The following is a 17,234-nucleotide window of genomic DNA, read 5'->3' as shown; positions in this document are numbered from 1 at the left end:
TTTCTATGAGCTTTGCTGCTTCTGGACATTTTGTATAAATGCAATCCTACAATATGTGGCCTTCTGTGCCTGGCCTCTCACTTAGCATCCCACTGTCAGGGTTCATCCATGCTGTAGCATGGATCCACACTTCATCCCCTTTTATAGCTGCATGATAAAACTTGGGCTTTTCCTCTGAGATGCAGCCCTTGGAGGAGAGGCTTGTGATCTGACTCACTTTTAAATGGGCTCTTTCTGGATCTGTGTTGGGTGGGGAGGAGGAGATCAGGAGAGGAAACAAGGCCACCTCAAAAGTTACTTTGATTTTTTTTTTTTTTTTCAGAGAGAGTGTGCCCAAGCTGGGGGTGGGGGCGGAGGTGCAGAGGGAGAGAGAGAATCATAAGCAGGCTCCGACCCAGTGCTCAGTCTCACGACCCTGACATCACAACCCAAGCTGAAATCAAGAGTCAGATGCTTAACCAACTGGGCCCCAGGCGCCCCATAAAAGTTACTTTGGTAACTGATGTGATGACTCCATGCACAAGCTTGGGAGCCTGCCTGGGTGTGCATGGAGCCCAGCATACTTTAGTGTGACTCGGGGCCAGTCACTTAACTTTCCATGCCTCAGTTTCCTCGGCTCTAGAATGGGGATAGAGCAAGGACTTTGATTTGCCCCCCTCCCCCCCGCATCCCAAGCATCTAGAGCAGTGCCCAGCACACACCGCAGGTGGTCTGCTAATAAAATGAATCGGTTGGCAAAACTCATGGAAGAGTGTCCAGGATGAAGTAAGGGCTTGTTGATTGTTAGTGGTTATTGTGAGAGACATCCGGTCGTGGTGAGGGCTGAGAAGGGAAGCTGAGCAGGCAGGCGGTGGGGTGTGTCTTTGCGCAGGCCAGGGGTAGTGTGGAAGGCAGTCTGGACCCACCTGTCGGCAGCCTCTCTCAGTCCACTGAAGAACTGGGTTGGGTGAGGCCGAGAACTTGACCACTTCGTTTTCATACGTGTCCAGGAGGCGGACCCGGAGCCGGTAGATGCAGCCACAGTTCTCTCTTGCACCCCACCTGCCAGGTGGTGGTGAGCCTTGATGCCCCCGCCACCCACCTGGTCTCCAGGATGGGGAGAGGGAGGCTGAAGGTTAAGCCTCCCTGTACCCCAGTGAGGGGCGCACACACCCACACTACATACAGAGAAGTCAGGGCCTGGGAATTTGCTGGGAGGAGCCTGGGTGCTCCTGGGGTGGATTCTAGAGGCTTTGCGTTGGATGTGTGCATGCCCCTGTGTGTGTGTGTGTGTGTGTGTGTGTGTGTGTGTGTGTGTAGGGGGAAGGAGTATGATGTCTGGGGTGGAACCACAACCCCTTGGCTCCCCGACCCCAAGGAGGGGAGGAGGAGCCTGGGTATTTCTGGGGAGGAGCCAGAGCCAGGGGGAAGAAACTAGACTTTGTGTGGAGGAGCAAGAGCTTGAAGGAAGAGCCTGAGTGCTTTGTGAAGGAACCGGGGTGCTCTGGAACCAGTGCCCCCTGCCAACTCTGCCCCTCTAAGTCTCAGTTCTCAGGACACAGTGCTCTGAACCTTTTTGAGGCCTTGGGTATCTACAGGCCCTTAGGGTTCGTGCTGAGTGTGGGCAATGAGGGTGGAGTGGGTGAGATGGGGCGCTTATTTCAGACCAAGCCAGTCAGTGGCTCCCTTGTCAACCTGGGGCCCCCTGAAGAGGGACAGGGAAGCGTGCAGGGGGTGGGGGCTCTGGGCTCCTCAGGACTCCCCCCCCCCCCCCCCCCCCCCGGCTGCCGCCTCTGAAACATGAGAGCATCCTTTCCCCTCTCACCCTCACTATGAAGGGCGCACAGTAGCCGTGGCCAGGCCAGGGGGCTGATAGGTGCACAGGGAACCCTTTCAGCAGAACTGCTGCCAGCCCTGAGGGTGTTCAGAGCAGGTTGCCATATTTTACTCACCAGTCGGCCACACAGATCTCGATCTGGGCACTGTCCAGCAGCTCCTGCCACACTCCCTCCATCACCAAGTCTACCAGCTGCCTCTTGAAGCACCATCTGGGAAGGGGAGATGGTGTAGGGGTGAGGCAGAAAGTCACAGCCCAAAATGACCTCCTCCAAGAAGCCTCCCAACACCCCTGTGTGAAGCAGGCCCATGGGGTTCACTCTACTAGACAAGATGTATGATAGGCTGGGCATTCCCACATCCCCTCCACCATGCTCCACCATGCTCTGGGCTCCAGGAGGCTGACCTGTATGTCCCTGTATGTCCCTAGAACTGTGGGGACTAGAACATGAGGACACATGGAGGCCCACATTGAGCAGGGAATTCTGGAGCCTCCTAAAGTGCAGAGCCCCAGGGTCTGAGATTGCACTGCCTGTATGGATAGGCCTCCCTTACCCTCCCCTTTCTGCTGGGTCAGCCAATGGGAAGCTCTAGCAGGAGAGGGAAGGAGAAGAGTAAAATCAGGTTATTTAGCCTCCTGGCTCCCTCCAAAGGGATCACTGAGGGACTGCTGTGTCTCTCCATGGAAGGGCACAGCTCCACAGGGCCCTCTCCTCACAGCCTTCCCTCTCTTATGGCTCAGGAACTGCTTCCTCCCCTTACCCTTGTCAGGCCTAGGGCTGGTAATGACCCTTTCCCTCACTGTTATCAGCCCGGGGTTCATGTCGTATCCTTTGTGTCTGCCTACACCTTTGTAAACAGTCCATCTCCCCTAATTTGAATATGCCATCGTCATAGAAATAGTGTAGTCCTGGTGGAAGAGCTGATAAGCTGACCAGTGGAAGAGAACAGAGGGCTCAGGGACAGACCTAGGTATATACGGAAACTGTAAGTGATAGACGCAGCACACCACATTCAAAGGTGGATTAAAGATCTAAATGTGAAGGATAGGGGATCCCTGGGTGGCTCGTCAGTTTAGCGCCTGCCTTCCGCCCAGGGTGTGATCCTGGGTACCCGGGATCGAGTCCCACATCGGGCTCCCTGCATGGAGCCTGCTTCTCCCTCTGCCTGTGTCTCTGCCCCTCTCTCTCTGTGTCTATGAATAAATAAATAAAATCTTAAAAAATAAAACCTTTAAAAAAATAAAAAAAATAAATGTGAAGGATAAAACTGAAGTTACTGGAAGAGATTATGAGAGAATACTGTTAGGATCTAGGGGTAGGGAGGGATTTTTTACACAAAATTTCAAAAAGATTCTAAAGCAAAGGAGAGATGAATTTGATCCTATGAAAATAACAGAACACCATGGACAGGTACAGTTAATACCAACGGTAGAGTGAGAGATTCCCACAACGTCCAGGATGGACAAGGGGCTAACACTTAAAAGATGCAAGGAGTTCTTGCTTGTTTGTTTTTTTTTAAAGATTTTTTATTTGTTTATTCATGACCGAGAGAGCTTATAAAACCGTGCCTGGCGGGCCCTCCACAAGTATTTGACCGAATGAGTGAACGAGGGAAGGAGAAGGTGAAGGTGAGTGAGGATGAGGACCGAGGGGTTGGTCCCTCTCCTTCCTCGGGGCCGTGCCCCAGGGATCACCGGCCACTCACTGGAAAGAAGTCACGAAGCAGGTCTGGGAAGGAGCCCCCGGCACCAGCGTTAGGTTCTTTTCCACGGCCCAGCCATTCCCGCCGTGCTCCACCTCCCAGCCTCTGAAGCCCTCTGTGGGACACAGCGGGCTTTTAGACCGGGGACGCCCCGGCCGCGCGCCCCGCCCGCCAGCCCCTCCCTCCCGCGCTCCACCCCGGGTTTCTAGCTCTGGCCCCGCCCCCAGCCGCGTCTCCCTTCAGCCCCCGCGTCTACTGCGCTTCTCCCGGCCCCGCCCCCTCCTACCGCAGGCTCCGGCTCCGCCTACTGGCTCAGCCGCCCCTCCCCACGAGCTGTCAAGGCTTCTTAGTTCTACGCAAGCTCCGCCCCCGCCAGCACCAATCAGCTTTCTCCCGGCTCTGCCCTCCGTGGCTCCTCCCTCGGCCCCGCCCACCGAGTCTACAGTCGCAGCGCGCGCCACCCCCCGCGCTTTCTCGCCCATCCAGTTTGTCTCCCGCCGCGGCCCGCAGCACCCGGCCCCTCCCACCCCGTGCCCCTCCCGGCCCCGCCTGTCCCCGCGGCCACGCCCCCTGGCGCCCCGCCCGCGCCCCGCCCCGCCGGCCCCGCCCCGGCCCCGCCCCCGGCACGCACGCTCGCCGCAGGAGTTGAAGATGAGGTTGCGGCCGAGGGGCGCGCGCAGGCAGTAGCGGGCCAAGGCGCAGAGCGGGAACTCCTCGTCCTCGCCGTGGGGCGGGCAGCGCTGGGCCACCGCGTAGAGCGCGCGGCCCTCGGCGCTGCGGTCGCGGGCCAGCTGCAGCAGCCACACGGTGGGCCCGTCCACCACGTCGCGCCAGGCGCGGCACACTGCGCGGCAGCGGGTCACGAGCGCGCGCGGAGGCACGTGGCTCAGCACCTGCACGAGCAGCTCCGGGGGCAGCGCGTCCAAGGCGAGGGGCGGCTCCGCGGGCAGCTGCCGCCGCGAGGGCCGGGCGCCCATCTCCGGCCGCCGGAGTCCTGCGGGTTGAGAGGGGTCAGCAGATCAGGGACGTTCGGTCTCCCTACATCTCTCCCCCGACACAAAGTCCCTGCGGCTTGACCATGACCCCATCAGCTCCCGTGGGGGACCGGGACTGCAGGGTGGGGGTGACTGCCACGGCCGTGCAAACCGGGCGCCTAGTTACTGCCAAGTGGCTCAGGCGATGGGCTTCTCACCTTGGCCCCCTCGAGCAGAAGACCCCTGGTGTGAGCAGGGCTCCCCCAGGACCGCTAACCACGGCTTCCATATCTGGCCGGTGCACTTGCGTCAGGCTAAGCAGTTTTCATGTATGACCATGAGCAACAGAAAAAACCACCGAGGAGGGAACCGTCTCCACCTCGTACCCCAACCTGCCCCAGCTCTTCCCGCCCTTGGAACTCACGAACTGCCTTCAGCAAAACCTATTTCCTCAGTCTCTTCCCTGAACATTCTTGTCACCTCGCTAACCAAAACCCAGCTCTCCTGTGGCCCTTTCAAGCGGGTAAATCTTGCTCCTTGGTGCTGCCTCCAAACCATTCTCCCATCTTCCCCCAAACTGCCCAGCAAGATTCCCATCAGAGTAGATGGTTCGCTACCCTGCCGTGTGCGTCATCTGCTGATCCAGATCACTGCTCACTTCATGATTTTAGCTCCAGGCTCACTGCCACTCAGGCTGCTCTTCTCAACATTCCTGGTGATTTCCACGTCCAGGTAGATGATCCTTCCTTCGGCCACCGGCCTCTGTTCCCTGACCTGCTCTCCCCTCAGCCTCTCCCATCCATGGTCACACTTAGACCTCGTCTCAGTAACCAGATCTTCAATCTCAGGGAGCTCACTCTCCACCCCTAACCCCTTCACGCTCCAGCTCTTAACCTTCTAGCCCCAGACACCCCCTCCCCGATTCTTCTAGCCCACTGTGATCCCCCATCCTTTGCATTTACCTCCTTTGCACTAACCCTCATCCCCTCGAGGCTTCATTTCTTCCTTATCCAGCTGAAATTGCTTAATCATTAAAAACATTCTTTGCACACATCCTTGTCGCTGGCTCCTCCAACACATGACCCTGGTGCAATCCAGCCCTCTGCCCCCCTATGGCTGTATCCAGTTTAAGGTGGCCGATGAACGCACAACTCCACTGGCTGGTCTCACTCCAAGGTTGTGAACTTGACCCTCAAGCTGGGAGTGCTGCCTGGCAGTCAGAATAACGTTTGTCACCCATGGGCTCCTCCTCTCTATAGAGAACTCTTCACACCTTCTCCCCCAGCCCCTAGCTCATCACACCTCCCTCCACCTCTTCATTTTCCCTTTGCTTCTTACTTTGCAGAAAAAATTACAAGTGATAAGTAAACTTGCCAGGTGCCTGCCACCCTGTCTACCACCTGCCCTGTGGCCTCTGTACTCCCACCAGCCCCCCGCCCGTGACTGCCCTACAAACGTCAGCCCTCTGGGTGGCCTCCTCCCACCCCTCCCGCCCACTTCAGGCCACAGTCTCACAGTTCTTGCTGTCTGCTGCGCCTTGGATACCCCTCTGCACTGGATCATTCTCAGCAGCCCACGCGGTGTCATCCCTATCGTCTGAAAACAAACCCTCTCTTGACTTCACCTCCCCTTCCAGCTATGGCCCCATTTCTTTGCTCCTCTTTATGGTCAAACTTCTCAAAAAAGGTGTCTCCAGTCTCTGCCTCCAAATTTTCTACGTCTATTCTCTCTTAAACCTTCTTTAATCAGGCTTTGCAACCCTCCCCCTGCCCTGAAATGTCAAGGTCATCTTGGTGCTAACTCAAAGTCGAGGTTCAGTCTTCACTTTGCTTGACCTGTTAGCAGCACCTGACACTGAGGTGACTCTCCCTTCACTTGGCTCCAAGCCACCACACCCCCTGGACTCCTCCCCTTGGCCTGGTGGCTCCTAGTGAGGCTCTTGGGCTGTTCATCCTCCTGATCTGGCAATGTCAGAGACCCTCCTGTAGTCTCCATCACGACTCACTGCCTTGGGGATCTCGCCCCTTCACACACCTCCCACCTGGCCCATCACTGTCTCTCTCTGCTTCTTTCCCCAGTCATCTGTTCCTCACTAGTAGCCAGGTCGGCTGTGGTGAGCACCTGAGTCAGGTCCTGTCCCTGCCTTGCTCAGAAACCCCCTGGGGTTCCACCTTATTCAGGATAAAGGCAGCATCCTCACTGTGGCCCAGAGGCCCCACACAGTCTGTCCCATCACCTGCTTACCCTCACCTTCCCCTCACCCAGTCTGCCCAGCCACACCAGCCTGGACACCTCAGGCCTTTTGCACATGCTCTTCCCTCCACCTGGATCCAGAGGATTGCTATGCTCGTCTCCACACATGAGGTCTTTGCCCAAATGTCAGCTTGTCCATGAGACCATCCTTGGCTACCTTATTTCAAGGTATTATGACCACCACTTACTCCCCCTTTCCTTATACTTCTCTAAAGCTCTTGTCACCTCTTAACACACCACACATCTAAATATATATAATTTACTTAATGCTTTTTTTTTTTAAGATTTTATTTTAACTACTCTCCACACCCAACATGGGGCTCGAACTTACGACCCTGAGATCAAGAGGTGAACGCTCTACTGACTGAGCCAGTCAGGCCCCCCTACTTAATACCTTTTTTTTTTTTTTTTTTTTTTACCATGGGGGCAGATCTGTTCCTTCTTTTGCATACTGGATACCATGGTGTCCGTACCAGTGCCTGACACATAGTAAATGTGCAATGAAAAGATGTTAAGTGTACGAACAAATGAATCATCACGTCAGAAACCCATTCCACAGATGAGGAAACTGAGGCACAGGAAGGTGAAACACCTTTATTTAACAAGAACTCAGTGACTAGGGATGCCTGGGTGGCTCAGAGGTTGAGCATCTTCCCTTGGCTCAGGGCGTGATCCTGGGGTCCGGGGATCGAGTCCCACATTGGGCTCCCCACAGGGAGCCTACTTCTCTCTCTGCCTGTGTCTCTGCCTCTCTCTCTGTCTCATGAATAAATAAATAAAATCTTAAAAAAAAAAAAAAAAAAGAACTCAGTGACTAGGCTCAGACCTGGTGAGAAAGTCATTTCATCTTCCCCATCAGGGCAGAGTAGCCTATCAATGAACACCTCCTGCCTGGATCCAGCCAGCCTGGGTTCCAGTTCCGGCCCTGCCTAGAGGGACCATGACCAAGGCCATGTTCCTGAATCTCTTTGTGCTCTGAGAACGAGGATGTGTTAACATCCTGCATAACATACTGCACGGGGTTGTTGTAGGATGAAACGGGTTAATATTTGTAAAGCACTTAAGAAAGATTGCTGGTGTCTCAGAAATAAGAGTGGGATTCAATTAATATTGAACACTAAATTATGTTAGTTGCTATTATTACACATCATGAAAGAATGACAATCATTTAGCTACAATTTCTTCACTGGTGACAGTTATTGGGCCTTTATGAAGCCCCTGTGCTAAGCACTGGAGCTGGGTCATCTCCCAGAATCCCATCATCTTGTTTAATGGGCAAAACGATCATTGGAGCTTGCCCTGGGTTAAGAGGCTTCAATGATCTAATGCTTGTCATGTTGTCTAATGTCTGTAAGTGCTCAACTCATGACAGTTGTTATTATTTTTTAAATAAGCTGATTACGGTTTTGTTAAGGGGTGCCTGGGTGGCACAATCAGTTAAGCGTCTGACTCTTGGTTTCGGCTCAGGTCATGATCTCAGGGTCGTGAGATCGAGCCCCGTGCTGGGCTCTGCACTCAGCATGGAGTCTGCTTGAGATTCTCTCTCTCCCTCTGCCCCTCCCGGCTGTTGTGCATGCGCTCTCTCTCTCTCTCTCTCTCTCTCTCTCTCTCAAATAAATGAACGAATCTTAAAAAAGAAAGGAAGGAAGGAAGAAAGAAAGAAGCTTGTATGCTAGTGATCCATGGACATGGCAAAATGCCAAACACCCCCCTTCACCCTAATACAGAGTGACTGGTTATAAGACAGGTTTTAAGACAGAGGTTGTGATTTTTCCCAAATGGTTCTTGGGAAAAGAATAGCTAATAATCAGCTGGCATTTAGGGACACCTCGGTGGCTCAGTGGTTGAGCATCTGCCTTTGGCTCAGGGTGTGATCCCGGGGTCTGGGGATCGAGTCCCACATTGGGCTCCCCACAGGGAGCCTGCTTCTCCCTCTGCCTATGTCTCTGCCTCTCTCTCTGTGTCTTTCATGAATAAATAAATAAAATCTTAAAAAGAAAAGGAAAGAACTGGAGTCCACACCCCTCTCCTTGACATGAGCAGGCCTTTGTGACCGCTTCAACTTTCAAACGTGACACTGCTAAGTGATTTCCAAGGCTGGGTCATAAAAGAAGATGCAGCCACTGCCTGGCTGTCTCGGGACACGGGCCGTGGGCCGTGGGCAGTCTGGTGTGGAGTGCTCCTAAGTGCTTACCAACGAGCTCTCTAGGAGAAGAAAAGAGTTTGGGTTCGTAGCAGCTGCTGATGTCTGTGAAAACACACCAACCGTGGCGGATCGTGAGCTACCAATGCGAAGTCCCTGGACCTCGCAGTTTGCAAAGCGGCCCACAATCGGCTCTCACAAGCCAGAGCAAGGCGCACACCGCACCCACCACAGCCCGAGTCACCCCTGAAGCCTGGTTGCCCTGAAGAGACCCCGTGAAGGCAGAGAAAGGCCTGGGGAGCCCCAGCTGTCGGAGTCTCATTCCAGATGCTAGGCCTAGGGCTGGACAAGCTTCCGATGACCCAGACCCTGCCACTGTCCCATGGCCCTGCAAGTGAGCCCCTGAGACGCGCGCAGCCGAGCCCAGCCCATCCCCAGAGCCATGAAATAATAGATCAAGGTTTTAGGCCGCTGCGTTGTGAGTAGACTGGTATGCGGCCCTAGCTAAAGGGGACGAGGCTCAGTGACCTGTCCTGCTCCAGATGCCAAAAGAGCCCCCGATGAGAAGCAGTCAGGGCGTGCTGATGGCAGACACAGACCAGGGTTCAAACCCTGACTGCCCACTTCCTGCCTATGAAGCATACGTATCTCCTTTGAGTGTAGTATGTAATTCAGGAAAACCGTTTCTTTTGATTTTTTGTTTTAAAATCATGTTTTGGGGTGCCTGGTCGGGGGGCTAAGTCGGTGAAGCATCTGCCTTAGGCTCAGATCATGATCTCAGGGTCCTGGGATCAAGCCCTCCGTGGGGAGCCTGGTTCTCCTTCTCCCTCTGCCTGCAGCCCCTCCTGCTTGTGCTTTCTCTCCCTCCCTCTGTCAAATGAATAAATAAAATCTTAAAAAAATAAAATCACGCTGTTTTTAAGTCCTGACTGCTGGTCTATTATTATTTTAAAATTCAGAAATCTACTTTATTTTCATTTGTTGCCTGTTCCACGAGGCTAATTCTTTTTCTCCATTTTTTGGCAGTAAAATTCACATCACCTACAATATGCCAATCTTGACCAGTTGTAAGTGGTGACAGTTTGGTGATATTAAACATATTCATGTGCTACCATCACCACCATCCATCTCTAAAACTTTTCACCTAGTAAAACAGTCACTTGCCACCTCTACCCCTCCTGCCCCTGCTAACGACTCTCCTACTGTCTGATTGTGGGATTTGACTATTCTATGTAACTCACATAAGAGGAATGATCATACAGTTTGGCCTCTTCACTTAACATAACGGCCTTAAGTTTCTTCCATGTTGTAGCCTATGTCAGAATTCCCTTCCTTTTTGAGGCTAAATAATATTCCATCTTGCTTATCCATTTATCTGCTGATGGACATGGGTTGCTTCCACGTTTTGGTTGTTCTTTTTTTTTTAATATTTTATTTATTTATTTATGAGAGACACAGAGAGAGAGAGGCAGAGACACAGGCATAGGGAGAAGCAGGCTCCATGCAGGGAACCTGACGTGGGACTCTATCCTGGGTCTCCAGGATCACACCCTGGGATGAAGGCGGCGCTAAACCACTGAGCCACCCAGGTGGCCCCGTTTTAGTTGTTCTGACTACAGGTATTTTTGTTGATGTAATACCTTTATTTTGCTTTATTTAAATCTCTGGAATCTTTCGCATCTTGAGATTGTGGTCAATGACTCGATGACTTGTGTCCTGGTGCCTACATGTGCTGAGCAACAACACATTCTCTGCCAGTTGAGGAGCCTGGCTGGCCCAGTCGGTGGAGCTTGCAACTTTGGATCTCAGGGTTGTGAGTTCAAGCCCCGATTTGGGTGTAGGGATAACTTAAAAATAAAAGCTTAAAAAAAAATTCTCTGCTAAGAGAATTTCAGGCAGCATTAAAAATTCTAACCAGAAAAAAAAAAAAAAAATTCTAACCAGGCCCAGGGTGCCTGGGTGGCTCAGTCGGTTAAGCATTTGCCTTTGACTCAGGTCATGATCCCAGGGTCCCAGTCCCAGGTTGGGCTCCCTGCTCAGCGGGGAGTCTGCTTCTCCCTCTCCCTCTCGTGCTCTCTCCCACTCTCTCAAGTAAATATTCAAAATAAAGGCACCCCTGGAAACGAGTGAGCTAGCTTATCTCTCCTCAGCACTTCCTCAAATTGTGTAGGGCCAGACACCTTTTTACAGTGACTGGAAAGTTTTGCCCCAAAATATCTCTATGACTCAGTGATGATACCATTGACATGGTGTGTTTGCTGGAATACACTCACAATAACCATTATTTTAAGATTCTTTTCTTTTCTGAAGCTGGGAAATGCCCGGGCATGGGTCAGCAGTTCTCAGGGGCTTGAGTGCCCTTGGCGTCAGGCAGTGGTGGGGCCAGGTCATCTCAGGGCATATTGAGTCCCGCTCCCAGCGCCTGGGATGGGGAGACTCAGCTGGGGGGCTGCAGAGCTGGGGGCTCCTGGCCCACAGGCTTTTCCCTCTCTCCATGGGGCCTCTCCAGCTACTGCATACTTCTGACAAAGACCAGATAGTAGAATGTCATCTTCAAGGCTTCTGAATCATTAAATGGTCTTCATTTTATATGCTGTTTTTGACTTTAATGATTTTATTACCCGGTATTTTAAAAAAAGATTTTATGTATTCATTCATGAGAGACAGAGAGAGAGAGAGAAAGAGAGAGGCAGAGACACAGGCAGAGGGAGAAGCAGGCTCCATGCAGGGAGCCCAGTGTGGGACTCGATCCCAGGACTCCAGGATCATGCCCTGAGACAGGCAAATGCTCAACCGCTGAGCTACCCAGGTGTTCCTTAGTACTTAATTTGTATGGATTTCTATCTTTCTTAATTTTAGCAGTTTTTAGTTGATTTAGAAAAGCGATTTTATCAGCTAATAATATACTAAAATAACTTATGGGTAACCCTTATACATTTATCAACACTTTTTCTTGCTGTGATATTTATCCACATTTAAAAAAATTTAGCTCCTTCCTTATTTTTTAAAAGATTATTTATTTATTCATGAGAGACACACAGAGAGAGGCAGAGACATAGACAGAGGGAGAAGCAGGCTCCCGGTGGGGAGCCTGACATGGGACTCGATCTCAGGACTCGGGGATCACGACCTGAGCCAAAGGCAGATGCTCAACCACTGAGCACCCCCAGGTGCCCCTTTATCCATTTTTGTACTTGAGATATCATTTCACTGACTTGTTTTGTTTCATGAATATGGAAGACTGACGAAAGCATTACTAAGAGGAGTGATACTTCAGGATCAGGCTAAACAATATGTGGGTTATCGTCACTCTCTCTCCTTAGGAGTCAGTGTTTATTCCCTATACAATTATTTCAACTTTCCTGTATGCTTGAAATTTTTCATTATACAGTCATGGGGAGAGAAAAGACCCAACTGTCGAAGACTCAGTACCCATAAAGCCTGTTAGGACCCATCTGTGGAGGGCAAGGGGCCTCCAAGGGTTTTCAGGACCTGGGGCAGCTGCCCCCAGCAGGACAGGTGGTGATCAGGAGCTCCCACTGGAAGCAGGTAATTTGGCATCAAATCCCGATTTTGCCTCTTCCTGGGCATCTCAGAGGTAGGTTGCTGACCTCTGAGCCTCAGTTTTCTTGTCTGTGATATGGGGATAACTACTGCTTCTACCTCCAACAGGGCTGCTATGAGCAATAATATCCCGAAGCCAGGCTCGGGACTCAAGGAATAAGACCCAAAGGTAATGAAGCAACTAAGAAGTTTCGTTCTAAGGATGAGGATTTGATAACCTGAAAGAGTTAGGACCGAAGATAAGTGGCACGTGTGAAGCTCACTGCCCCCTCTAAAGCCTGCCAATTCCCCATGCCACCCCCATTGGACGTGAACTCCTCAGAGAGAATAAGTGAGCAAGGCACCAAGCCAATGCCCATGGTGCTACCTCCAATGATTCCTCACGGAGAGATATGCAGCACAGTGTAAGCTGGGCTACCTCGGCGGGGGGACTTGGGGTGCATCTCTGCTCTGCTTTTGCACACGTGTGCGTGTCTATTTATATTTGTGCACCAGCCCTATGTTTCCCAGAAGGGATCTCTTTAAAAAATAATCTTTACTGATGTATAACTTCCATCCAATGCAGTGCACACATTTCCAGTGTACAATTTCAGTTGTGACTGTATATGACCGTGTAGCCGTCCCCGCAAGCGGGATATGGAACGTTTCCATCACACACCCAATCCTCCACCATCGCTTCCACCTCAGGGCCGCCGCTAATCTTTCTGTCAGTGTCACCATTCTTTTCTAGAGTAAATGGAACGGGGGGATCCCTGGGTGGCGCAGCGGTTTAGCGCCTGCCTTTGGCCCAGGGCGCGATCCTGGAGACTCGGGATCGAATCCCACGTCGGGCTCCTGGCGCATGGAGCCTGCTTCTCCCTCTGCCTATGTCTCTGCCTCTCTCTCTCTCTCTGTGTGACTATCATAAATAAATAAAAAAAATTAAAAAAAAATGGAACGTGGAATAAATGGAATCATATAATGTGCTGGTTATCAATTGCCTTCCAACTCCAGGTTGCCAGATTGTGGAATTCGACCAATTTAAATCTTTTTTCCTGGAATCCCTGGGTGGCTTGGTGGTTCAGCACCTGCTGTAGGCCCAGGGCATGATGTGATCCTGGAGACCTGGGATCAAGTCCCACGTTGGGCTCCCTGCATGGAGCCTGCTTCTCCCTCTGCCTGTGTCTCTGCCCCTCTCTCTCTCTGTGTCTCTTATTAATAAATAAATAAAATCTTTTTTAAAAATTAATACATCTTTTTTCCTAAAAAAAAAAAACAACAACAAAAAAACATATCCTGTGCTTCTCTGCCGGCTGACGTGTTGAGTTTCTCCAGTAGAGGGAGCCAGAGGAACATTACAGAAAGAAGCTTTTTTTTTTTTTTTTTTTTTTTTTTTGGTTCCAGCTTCCAGTCTCAGTTCCCCCAGGGCAGGCCTCTTCTCAGGCCCCTCCTACTACAGAGTGCAAGCCGACCTTGCCCTGGCACCCACCTCAGGCAGTTTCCTAATGCCTTCCCCAACATCCAAGGGGGACAGACTTCTGGAAAGTTACAGAGGATGGATTTCCATCACGTTCAAGGTGTAAGCACCACAGGGACTCCTTTGCACTTTGTGAGGCTCCTGCAAGAGTTCTCGAATGAGACCAGGGTCTGGGACTGTCACCTTTCTCAAGCTATCTTGGATCATAGAGGTAGTGGGTGCTCCTTATGTCTCTTATTTCTATATTCTTTATATTTCTATATTCTTTAGCATTCTCTTGATTTCTTAGTAGCTATTTCCCTGCCATAATGAATAATTTTGCATATTAAACATTCTCCCGTCTAATTTGTGGTTTCAGTCTCCCGACTGGACTCTGATACAGACAGTATAGGCTCCTCGTGTCTTCTTTCCTTCAGGGTAACATCTATGTGATCCATGCACATTGTTGCACGTATCAATCAGGAGTTCGAGCCTTTTTATTGCTGAGTACTATTCCACTGAACAGGTAAATCACAATCTGTTTATCCTACTCAGCATGAGGGACATTGGGTTGTTTCCTAGTTTGGGGTTATTCTGAATAAGGCTGCAATGAACACTCACGTACAAGGGTTCGTGTGGACATACGTTTTCATTTCTCGTGGGTAAATACCTAGGAGTGAAATCCTTCGAGCATATAGTAAGTGTTTATTTCACTTTACAAGAAAACACCCAATAATTTCTTTCAGCACAGTTGTGCCATTTGCATTCCCATCAACAACGTAAGACAGCAGCGGTTGCCAGCACCTGGTATTGTCAATTGTCTTTTTAATTTTCGACAGAATGGCTTGTTTATCATGCCTTCGGGAGAGTTTCCTCTACCTGACATTTTCCCTTATTAATTTTAAGCCTTTGCTCTTGAACTGTAGTGCTGACGTTGTTTCTAACTGCAACATATGGGTTACATAAGAATCAGCAGTAAGACAAGATCAAAATTCTTTGCTCTTTAGAATTGTTTGCATGTTCAAAGATTTAGTGTGGCTTCCTCTTGAAGAAGGCAGACTGAGCTATTGATAACCAGGGCCTATACTAGCTTTTATTAGTCTTGGGTAGATTTTTAAAAATTAATTTATTCATTTTAGAGGGAGAGAGTATGCAGGGGGAGTATAAGCAGCGGGAGGGACAGAGGGAGAGGGAGAGTGGTGGCAGACTCCCCACTGAGCATGGAACTGGATGAGGGGTTAGATCCCATAACCCCAAGATCATGACCTGAGCTGAAACCAAGAGTCTGGGGCTCAATCGCACAACCCTGAGCCAAAACTGAGAGTCTGGGGCTCAGTCTCACAACCCTGAGATCATGACCTGAGCTGAAACCGAGAGGCCCTCAACTGATTGACCCACCCAGGTGCCCCCTGGGTAAAAATCTTGGATAGATTTTTTTTTTTTTTTTTTGGATAGATTTTTTTAAAGGGCATCCCTTCTGGGTGAATGCAGCCCTGGGGTTGGTGACCTAGCAATCAGAACAAGGGCTGGATTTGAGCCCCTATTCACACTGTTGCCTCCTGGTCCTGTGCTAGATATCGTGTATCTATGGATATAGTATATCTATGGATATAGTATATCCTGGAAATAGTATTTCAGGAATACCAAGTTCAAATGCCTACAACAGACAGGCAGTATCCTAAATGAGGCCGCTGGGAGAAGCAAACAGGGAGTAGTGGAGACTGGCAAGCCAGAGGGTACAGCTAGCCTGAAGGCTGTGCCAATACTCGCTCTGGCTAATTTACTACCACGTAGGAAGATGAGCCCACTTTGGCCACATCTTCCAGCTTTCCAAAAGAAACTAGAAATCCCAGTTTTTATGTAAAATCACCCAATTTTTAAGTGTTAGCAATGCATTAAACAACAACAACAACAACAACAACAATTAAAGCACAGTATGGGCTAGATCGGACAGACCCACAGTATGGGCTAGATCTATCCAGACCCAGGAGCTGAATGAGTGTGGCCATTCTGTGACTTCTGTACTATCCCAGCTAATTTTCACACCATGAGGAAACTGAGGCCCAGGAAGGCAAAATGATTCATATGAAGTCACAAAGCAGTCAGAAGTGGAGTGGGGATTGGAATCTGGGGAGTCTGATCTTCTCAAAGGGATCCTCTCTAGGGACAGCAAAAGAATGAAAAAGGAAAGTGAACAGAAAGAAGCCCATCACCAAAAAGAAATGTCACTAGATTTCAGAAAGACATAAAGCAGACAAAGTGTAGGGGCCAGGACAGAACTCAAAGTGGGGTAAGGGACCCACAGGCAGGAGTCCAAAGATGGGGGAGCCCAGGCTGGGGCAGGAGTGTGAGTCAGGAGTGAGAGGGCAGAGTGAGGACAGAGGTTGCCCATCTTTGAAAAAACCATGCTATGGGCTCCCTGCTCCCCCTCTACCCCCCTTATGTTTTGCTGCACAGATCTCAGGCTGCCCAACATTCACACACAGGAAAAACAAAACCATACGGGATGACTGTTTTCTAAAGGAACTGCATGAAGCTCAGGGAAGTGCCCAGGCTGCTGGTGTCCCTGAAAGTAGCTCTTCCCATTCTGGCAATTGAGAGTGAGCTCCCAGCAAAGACTGGCTTGCTCCATGGTGACACTAATAAGTGTTGTCTCAAAACACAGAGTTCTCAGTCATCCCTTTGACTGGACAAAGAAGCCAGTGGGAAAGCAGGACTATATTTATAATAGCCCCAAATTTCATACCAGTTACTTTTTAAAAAAAAAAATTATTTTGTTAAGTAATCTCTACACCCAATCCACATTGCTCGAACTTATGACCCCAAGATCAAGAGTCACATGCTTTACTAACTGAGACAGCCAGGCACCCCATCATACCAGTTACTTTAAAAAAGTCACCCAGCCCCTTGTTTGTCTGAAAATGTGATTGGACAAGCAAGGATCACCAGATGCTTGAAGAAAACTAGTAGCCTGAAAGAGGAGTATTAAGGTAAATAGGCAGAATTACAGTGAACTGACCCCAGAGGAAACAGAACTCTTCAGAGGGCCAAGTGAATACATAAGGAAATTAGTACACAATGGGATGCTGGGGTGGCTCAGTGGTTGAGCATCTGCCTTCGGCTCAGGTAGTAGTCCAGGGGTCCCGGGATCAAGTCGCACATTGGGCTCCCTGCATGGAGCCTGCTTCTCCCTCTGCCTATGTCTCTGCCTCTTTCTCTGTGTCCCTCATGAATAAATAAATGAATCTTAAAAAAGTACACAAGGCTAGCTTTAGGCTTCATGGGGATGTGACCTGCAGGGGCTCCATGCTTGTTGTAATGCTGTTATTACAAACCAGAGATTTTC

At 50.4% G+C, this 17,234-nt stretch overlaps 1 protein-coding gene and 1 long non-coding RNA gene across 3 annotated transcripts in view; one reads left to right on the top strand and one right to left on the bottom strand.

Moving 5' to 3' along the window:
* FBXO17 (F-box protein 17) overlaps positions 1 to 17,234 on the bottom strand; it is a 28,594-nt gene that overhangs the window by 3,298 nt on the left and 8,062 nt on the right. For both annotated transcript variants that reach the window (XM_072778764.1, XM_072778774.1), the window contains 4 exons: positions 4,151 to 4,513; positions 3,523 to 3,634; positions 1,932 to 2,027; positions 906 to 1,041 (listed from right to left, as the gene is read on the bottom strand). In XM_072778764.1, the coding sequence (XP_072634865.1) occupies positions 906 to 1,041; positions 1,932 to 2,027; positions 3,523 to 3,634; positions 4,151 to 4,496 (690 nt within the window). In that variant the 5' untranslated portion in view covers positions 4,497 to 4,513. The remainder of the gene's footprint in view (positions 1 to 905; positions 1,042 to 1,931; positions 2,028 to 3,522; positions 3,635 to 4,150; positions 4,514 to 17,234) is intronic.
* The window catches only part of LOC140606037 (uncharacterized), a 39,280-nt gene continuing 36,377 nt past the window's right edge, over positions 14,332 to 17,234 (top strand). The window contains exon 1 of the long non-coding RNA XR_012008499.1: positions 14,332 to 14,414. This is a non-coding gene — a long non-coding RNA (uncharacterized lncRNA). The remainder of the gene's footprint in view (positions 14,415 to 17,234) is intronic.

This window comes from Canis lupus, chromosome 1, assembly GCF_048164855.1.
Source record: "Canis lupus baileyi chromosome 1, mCanLup2.hap1, whole genome shotgun sequence".
Taxonomy (NCBI): domain Eukaryota; kingdom Metazoa; phylum Chordata; class Mammalia; order Carnivora; family Canidae; genus Canis; species Canis lupus.
This window is presented reverse-complemented; position numbering and strand designations above follow the sequence as displayed.